Below are 8,936 nucleotides of genomic sequence, written 5' to 3'. Positions count from 1 at the left end.
TATTTCATGAAAACAAAGGTTAAGTAAAAGTCAATCCTGAAAGAAGACAGAGAAGAACCTTTATTTTAGCTGATCTAGAAGCACAAACATCTACACATCTTTCGCGGAAGGACAATCTTGAAGATCATGCGCCAAATCCTTAAAGTCATGCCCACCCAAGGTACAAGAGTTGTTGTGACTAATTCCTCGTCTAGTTCGTTCTGAATTAGTAAGAAGTCTTTACTTAAAAGCTAACCAAAAAAAAATCTTACTCTCTGTGGACCTAGATATTTCCAAGTAGTCTTCTAATGCTCCTCTTGAGAATTCCAAGTGTCATATTTTAAAGTTTAATAAGCACTTTAAACTGAGAAGACCGCTGACGTTGAAATCCTTCTAATCACATCTTTAAAAAACCAGACACCAAAGAGATCCAAGTTCCAGCTTCCATCTAAATTGACCGTCTCCTTAACACAACAATCCAAATCAAGGTTAGCATAAGATGGAATTTTTGAGATTAAATGGCCCATACCTGGAATCCAATGACCTTTCCAATAGCGGGCACTGGCACATTCTCCAATAGACCAAACTAAATTCTCTCGAAGTAGTGGCCATATTTTAGAAAGTTACCTCCATAAGTGAGAACACTGATTCCTTCTATTAGAATCTTGAAATTGCTTTTTCCAACCATACTTAGAGCGAAGGACGCGAACCCAAAGCGTATTGCTTTTAGAAACAAGGCTAAAACCAATCTTCATAAGAAATGACGAATTTTGGTTGCTCAAATGCCTGAAACCAAGCCCGCCCCGAGCCCGTGGTTGACATATAGATTTCCATCCCACTAAAGACATTTTAGGATGACCATCTACACATCCCCAAATAAATTGTCTAACCAATCTTTCAATATCAGCTCAAACACCTATCGGAATCATTAAAGACTGTATAAAATAATTAGGGATAGAGAGAAGTACTGATTAAGCCAAGGTGATTCTTCCTGCTATAGATAACTTCCTCGCATCTCAATTCTGCAATTTTCGCCTTACCTTACCAACAACAAAACTTAGAGCATTGTTGGTTACCCTATCGTGAAGAAGAGGAACACATAAATAAGTGCCCAGATTCTAGAATTCCTAGAATCCGAATAGTTGACTAATTTGATTGCGGACATCAAATCCAATAGTCTTGGAAAAGAAGATATTGCTTTTCCTAACACTGATTCTGTACCCCGAAATCTCACAAAACTAAGTAAAAATACTATCCAATAACTGTGCTTGGTCAAGCTAAGCTTTGCTAAAGATCACCAAGTCATCAGCAAAGAACAAATGAGAGATTGCAGGTCCTATGTGTGATAGACGAATTGGATCCCAATTACCGATATCCATTTCAGCCCAAATAAAATGGCCCAACCATTCCATGTAAAGCATAAAGAGATAGGGCAATAGAGGACATCCTTGATGGATTCCTCTAACTGGTTTAAACTTCTGAGTAGGCACGTCATTCCAAAGAATTTGCATAGAAGAAGAAGATATAGCTGACATAATCACATTTCATAAAAAGACAAGGATTCTAGTCGCAATCAAGGAAGCACTTATAAATTCCCAACTAACTCTATCTAAGCTTTCTCCAAATCCAGCTTAATAGATATCCAATTGCACCACATAGAATGAATGAATTCTTGCACTAAAATAATGTTGTCGAAAATGTTTCGACCAACTATAAATCCAGCTTGTTCTTGAGATATCAGTTTAGGAAAAATCACCTTAAACTAGTTTGCAATCACTTTTATCGCCAATTTATAAAGAACAGAACACAAGCTAATGGGTCAAAAATGACTAAAATCCTCAAAACTCTTTTTTGGGGATTAGAACAATTAATGTATTATTCAAATCCTGCTCGATCGGCCTATAAGCAAAGACATCTTTAACCCACTGACACACATCATTACCAAGGATATTCCACTGACTTTGGAAAAAATGAGCATGGAAACCATCACTTCCAATAGCTTTCAGTGGAGCCATGTCTAATAATGCCCTTTTAATCTCCTCATCAATGATAGTGATAACAGCCTCCAAAAAAGTAGTCTTTGAAGGATTAAGACAAGGAAAACCAAAATTAAGAATGTCCCTCAAGACAGGAGGAGCCTTACTATAAAGTCTTTCAAAGAATTCCACCGCCTTAGATTGTAAGATATCTTGATCTGAACACCATTCCCCATTGTCAATATGAAATGTTGTGATTCGGTTGAATTTCCTTCTCTTGATCATACGACTGTGAAAAAAATTTTGTATTTCAATCCCTCAATTGAAGCCAATCATATCGAGCCCTTTGTCTCCAAAGTAAGTCCTCATGGTCAAGAATGTTTTCCAACTCATCTCGGATTTCCATCTCTTTTTTTAGCAAAATGAATAGAGGTAGAGTGATCTTGTTGAGCGATCTCATGAGATTCCGCTTACGAGTACCTAAAAAACCATACATATTCTTGTTCCAAGCTTTAACAAAATAAGTAAAATTATTTAAGGACTCAACCATTTTACCAACAAAGTTCCACTTCTCTCTGGCAAAATTGGGGAAATCATTGTGCTGTGTCCATCCTGCTAAAAATTTTAAAGGTTTGCCTTTAGGTATACTAAGGTCTAGTCTAGTATACAATAAAAGATGCTGATGGTTAGACTTAATGCGAGTGATGTGATGGACTAAACACTACGAAAAAGTTTTCATCCATGCGTCATTTGCTAAAGCCCGATCAAGTCTAACAAAAGCTCCATATCGTTGCTAAGTGTAAGCAGGTCTGCTATACCCCAAGTCCTGCAACTCACAAGAATCAACAAAGTTACCAAATAAATCACGTTTACCTATAGTAATGGGGCTTTTCTTATCCCCAAGTGATAAAATGGCATTGAAATCCCCCATAATTAACCAAGGAATAGGTTGATTTGTGATTACAAATTTTAACCCCTCCCAAATAAACTTTCATTTTGACCCATTTGGGTTGCCATACACAAAGGAAATAAGAAAGAATTATTGGGAATAAGATTATTAACACGAAGAAAAATAAATTGGGGATGATTTCGAATGATTTGAATTTGAATAGAATCCTTCCACCCCACCCAAATACACCTGAAAAACCAACGGCTTCAACCCGATGTGAGCAATTAAATCTCAGTTTCTCAATAATAAAATTAGCCTTTTAACCACTCACTCTCAATTCAACCAAACAAACAATTAGTGGCCTATGTTCCACATTTTATTCCCAAAAAGCTCGAATAAAATTCATGCTAGCACTCCTTGACAATTCTATGTAAAAAATTTTAGATTTAGCCCCATAATAAAATTAAAATAAATTGATTTAATGCTAAGAAAAGTACAGTATAACAAACCTCAAATATCAAGAAAAAATTCATAAGAAACAAAAGAACGGTAAATTTCAGCCTTATTGTCCAAGGAGATTAACTTCCTCTTATTGTTCATTAGTTTTAGTCAAAACTTCATAATCGAATTTGGCTTTGGAGAAAGCCGAAATGCTATCTACTAGTTGCTCCATAGATTCTTTCAGTGACACACGTTGAGATCCAGAAGTTTTGAATCGATTATTATTGCCATGAAGAATTTTATTATGTTTTTTAGTAATTCCTCTGCCTTTGTTTCTAATTCTGTTTCCTGAACCGGAAAACCCCATCGAAGACGGACCCAAAGTATTGTTTAAAGAAGGAGCACTGTTTTTGTTATTGAAATATTTTCTTTTAGGAAAGACCACCGCTGCCAGAATCTAGACTTCCCACTTCCACTACCACTTCGTTTCTGTCACGCCCATCAATTTTTGGGTCTGCCCGAAAAGTTGAAGCCTTACCTTTTAGATGGAGAACCACCTCGGCGTTAGATTTACTTTGCACTCCTATCGCCACAAGGGTTCGACTGCAACTACCAACAGGAACAGAGTTATGCTGGGCCACTGATTCCAAACCAAGCTGATCCAGCAGACCCCAGGCCTGAATATTTGGACTATCCCCAAGGCCTAAGCAATTAGTCAGCTCTTTTGTAATTTGTAAGCTTTCATTAATGCTGTTGAGGATCAAACTGGGCCCCACACTTGGTCCAACATTTTCTTTAATAATCGGGCCAAGACCAATATTAGAGCCCACCTCCTTTAGCTTGCCTTTATTTTTATTTTTTTTTGCTTAATTCCATCTGATCTTTGTGATGGGAACCAGATTCTTTCCTATGAAAATTTCCATTTATAGTTTCTTTCCCTTTAGATCACTGAGAATCAGACAAATCTCCCTCATAAACATCTTTGTACAAATCCTTATTATTTAGGACATTAAAACGAGATCCTTCTTTTTCCCTCTAAATTTCCGCCTTGATTTCCTTTCTACTATCATCCAAGGCCCGTAAATTTTTTCCTTCTTATCTGATCTGTCCAACACCATATTTCGACTTTCCAATGTCATTTCAAGCGAGTCAATTTTCTTTTCACCAGTGGGACCAGAATTTGTAAAGGTACAAAAGTTTTCCACATGACCATGCCTCTCACAGTGAAATTAAATTGTAGATAAAGATTCATATTCCACATTTTGTGTTCGACCATTGATCAAGATTTGGGAAACCAAGGGCTTTTCCAAATCAACATAACTCGCCATTCTAGCAAAGCGACCCCTAGCCTTGCTGTCGGTGTTCATATCTAACTTGACCACTTTTTCAACCATTTCCCCTATCTCTGTAATAATTTTATGGTTGTACAAGTAATTAAGTAAGTTAGGAAATCTGATCCACGCTATCACAATACTTGGATTAGCCTGTGTAGGGTCAAAGGCTAACGTCCAAGGTTGAACAGTCAAAATTGACCAAAAATGGTCTAAGGACCTTCAGAAAGGACCTTTTCACAATCCAACTTATCTTAAAATTTGACCAGAAAATATCCATTTTCAATATTCATCATGTGTATAGGCACTGAGGGTCTCCACAGGTTATATATTTTATTCTGCAAAATCGAAAATCCAATGTTACGACCAAGAAGTTTTAAAATCACGATATTCTTCATACCTTGAATGAGAATTTGGTGAATCCTATCCGAGAAAGTTATAGAAGGCAAGCATTCACAAATGATTTCTGGATGTCCCCTTCCAAGATATCAAGGTCTTCTTTTCCTTTCGATCCATTGAAGGCATTCTTAGATGAGTGGTCGATGAGCTTATCTCTCCACGAGGTAGGCTGTTCCAAAGACAGATCAATCATCATGTCACAACTCGTATCATCATCCTTCCCTCTGAATCGAACCTTTTTAGGTATCAACTCCTCTATAATAGATTTCTCATAACCAGAATTTTCACATAGAGAAGACATTGTTTTGTTATATTTATATTTAAGATATATAACATGATATTATATGTATAAGTAAATGCATTGTATATAACATGCTATCTAGCAAAAGTAAATTTATTACCTTTTTTTTCATAAAGTAATTCGTTACTATTACCATTTTATTTATTTTTGTAAGAGTTAATGAATTGACTAATTGTGGTTTTTTAAAAGGACTAATTGTTAATCTTATCATATGGATTTTTCTAATATATACGAACTATTAATACTAATGCTACGTTTGGTAGGAATATTACTTTTTGCATATGTTTTAGTATATGAGTTATCAATAAATTAATTCAACTGATAATATTTAGCCACTCTCATAATTTAGTTTTAGTAAAGAGAAGGAAAATTTTCTCCTATTTGGAAGGAACTTATTTTTAACAAGAGGTTTTTACTAATTTAAGTTAAAAATTGTACTAATTATTTTTTATTTTATTTTTCTTCGTATTATTATACTAATAATCAAACGAGGCAAAATAATTAACTTGTAGAAACTTGAAAAGAAAATTAAAGTTACCATTTGTAGTATATTGCAAGATGTTTTTGAAACCATTTTTAAATGAAAGAGTAAGTACTTAAACTATCTATATTTTATATTGTTTTGCAACTGAATTAAGACTTAATCTAGATAATTTATCTCTTCCATGTTATTTCGTATCTCAACTGTATATTCATATCTTGCGTTGACTTGTTTCTGAATAAAATAATTCCCAAGTCTTCCCATTGTATACACGTGTCATCTTTTAAATGGTTACACTAAAAACCAATATTTACTGCCTTTTCCTCTATAAATACTGTATAACACTAAACCCCATCACCAAAACTGAGCTAAAACTGCAATTACATATACATATACAAATATAGCTTTGCTTACTCTACTACTTTCTTACCTTTTCATGGCAGTAAGACAAAACGTGTTCTGTTTTTTACCCATTGTAGCCACATTTTCTATCTTATTCAACTCCTGTTATTGCTTCTACCCTAAGCTCCTTAACATTAATGCTTCATTGGCTGTATCTGATGATCAGTCCGGTTGGTCCCCTGCCGGAGCAACGTGGTATGGCGGTTCCAAAGGAGCTGGAACAGATGGTAATGGAGTTTATTTACTGTTTTACACACTGTTATATGTATATTGATATTGTATACCTTTTATGTTCATGTAGGTGGAGCTTGTGGATATGGTGACAGTGTTGAGCGACCCCCATTTTCGTCAATGGTATCTGCCGGAGGACCTTCTATATTCAAATCTGGCATAGGATGTGGAGCCTGTTATGAGGTACCAAACACATTGCGTGCGTATGTATGTGTAAGGCCCAAATTTTGCCCGGGGTCCAATAACCTTTTTTAAAATTTTAAAATTTTTAAATTAAAGAATGATTTCGACAGTATGTATGTACGTATGTACGTATGTATGTGTACTAGTAATTCTGGGATTAATTTAAGTGTTGCTTATTTGGTTTTGAAATGTTTAAAGGTAAAATGCTCGACGAATTCGGCCTGCTCAGGGAATCCAGTGACGGTCGTAATCACAGATGAATGCCCCGGCTGTGTTTCGGAGTCGGTTCATTTCGATTTAGGCGGTACTTCTATTGGTGCCATGGCAAAATCCGGCCTGGCTGACCTACTCCGTAACGCTGGTATCTTGCAGGTTCAATATAAAAAGTAAGAACCTTAAATTTCAATCCTACTAATGGAAAAATAAAAAATTAAGCAATAAGTCTTTACGGGGAGAATGGATTGTATTTTACGCCATTTTTATCCCGTAGAGAATAATAAATCAAGTATTTCTTTCTTATTTTCAAATTTTTTCTCTTGAAAATAATTCAAATTCAATTAAAAATGTTAAAAATCAAGAGAAAAGTTTGATTTGTTATTCTCTTATCGAAAATGGATAGGGATGACGTAAAATCAAGTTTTATACAATCCATTCCCTTTTATGAGATATATAATACAAAGCCTACTTTTATCCGTAACCTTTGAGCCTAGTCCCTAAAATGAAAAATTTCTACTTTAAATCTCTCAAAATTTATAAAAATTTAAGTTAATAGATAATAAAATTATAATTTGGTCGCCAAATATGCTAGAATTTTGATTTAATCTTTTTGAGAACTATCATGATAAATGCTAATACGATGGTGAGATTACATTTTAATTATCATAAAAATATATAATTTCATCTCGACCCCTCCTAAAAATGTTTCTGGCTTTGTCCTTGCCCTTCTCAACCCTTAAATCGAAGGAAAAATCCATAAGCAAAGCTAAAATGTTTTTTGGAGGGATTAGAATTAAATTATATATTTTTATAAGAGCTAAAATGCAATTTCACCACTGCATTAGTTAATATCTTTATAAATTTATGAAGGATTTAATCAAAATATTATGGGTCAAAGCGTAATTTTTCTATGTACTAGCATATAATCTTATACATTTTAGAGGGTAAAAACTATAATTTTTCCATTTTGAGAAAAAACCCACATTCTCTAATGGTAAATAACTGAATCGGAAGTTATACGTATTAATTTTCATATGGCCCTATTGGGAATTAGTTTCTTTTAGTTAATACTATATATAATGGGGTTGTTTTGCACTTGTAGGGTTGATTGTAAATACCCTGGAACCACCATTGCATTTCACGTTGACCCTGGTTCTGACCCCAACTATTTTGCAACCCTAATTGAATACACAAATGGAGATGGTGACCTTGCCTCCGTTGACCTTAAACAAGCTCTCGACACTGACGGTTGGCAACCGATGCAACAGTCGTGGGGTGCGGTATGGAAACTCGACAGCGCCGGCTCGACTTTGCTGCCACCCTTCTCACTCAGGCTAACATCACTCGACTCTCGCAAGACCATTGTGGCAACGGCTGTTATTCCTGCTGGTTGGGAGCCTGGCAAAACCTATAGATCGGTTGTTAATTTTAATCCCTAAATACAACCATATAATTAATATGCATGTATAAAATATAAATTAAATGTATATGGGAGAATCTTAATGAATAAAAGAATGGTTGATAGCTTTGAATTGTGGTATGTGGGGGGCAAATTTTTTTTAGATTTTGAAAATATTAATTTTTTTTGTCAATTTATTTTATTTTTAGTTGTTATAATAAGAAATTTAACCCTTTAACATTTATAAATTCTATTAATTTGATATTGATTTTTTAAAAAAAATCAATAAATTTAGCCCTTATTAGATATCAAGACCAAATTGATAAAATATATAAATATTGAGGGCTAATTTTATTGAATATTTTAGAACTGGAATTAAGTTGATAGAATGTGTAAAGATTGAGGGCTATTACACCAGTTAAAAGTAGTATAAATTGACTAGAAGAAGTGAACACCTTAATTGCTCAATTTTGGAATTGAAAGAAATTAAATTGTTTTGATTTTTTAAAGCTAGATAAATTTATTTAATATAAAAATTAAAAAGGATGAGAGAATTTTAAATTTTTTTTATCAAAATAGGTGACATAATTTATGATTAGGGGTGCTCAAACAATCGGTTTGGTTATTAACTGAACCGAATTAGAATTAACCGAATTGTATAATTTTTTAATTGTTAACCAAATCGAAAATTTTTTAGAAAAATTTAAT

The 8,936-nt window shown here is 34.2% G+C and overlaps 1 protein-coding gene across 1 annotated transcript; it reads left to right on the top strand.

The window, feature by feature from the left end:
• Positions 1-6,155: 6,155 nt before the first annotated feature.
• On the top strand, positions 6,156-8,362 carry LOC107938685 (putative expansin-B2). Its single transcript, XM_041082729.1, has 4 exons — positions 6,156-6,426; positions 6,501-6,613; positions 6,812-6,999; positions 7,932-8,362. The coding sequence occupies exons 1-4, from the start codon at positions 6,234-6,236 to the stop codon at positions 8,266-8,268; spliced, it is 831 nt and encodes a 276-aa protein (XP_040938663.1). The 5' UTR covers positions 6,156-6,233; the 3' UTR covers positions 8,269-8,362.
• Positions 8,363-8,936: the final 574 nt, after the last annotated feature.

The sequence above is a fragment of the Gossypium hirsutum genome, chromosome A12 (genome assembly GCF_007990345.1).
Source record: "Gossypium hirsutum isolate 1008001.06 chromosome A12, Gossypium_hirsutum_v2.1, whole genome shotgun sequence".
In the NCBI taxonomy this organism is placed as follows: domain Eukaryota; kingdom Viridiplantae; phylum Streptophyta; class Magnoliopsida; order Malvales; family Malvaceae; genus Gossypium; species Gossypium hirsutum.
This window is presented reverse-complemented; position numbering and strand designations above follow the sequence as displayed.

What these genes read in the sequence shown, in the direction of transcription:
- LOC107938685 (XM_041082729.1), top strand. Translation starts at nt 6,234, where the DNA reads ATGGCAGTAAGACAAAACGTGTTCTGTTTTTTACCCATTGTAGCCACA. An exon ending in CAAAGGAGCTGGAACAGATG is followed by an intron (nt 6,427 to 6,500) that starts GTAATGGAGTTT and finishes ATGTTCATGTAG; the next exon opens with GTGGAGCTTGTGGATATGGT. An exon ending in TTGCAGGTTCAATATAAAAA is followed by an intron (nt 7,000 to 7,931) that starts GTAAGAACCTTA and finishes TTGCACTTGTAG; the next exon opens with GGTTGATTGTAAATACCCTG.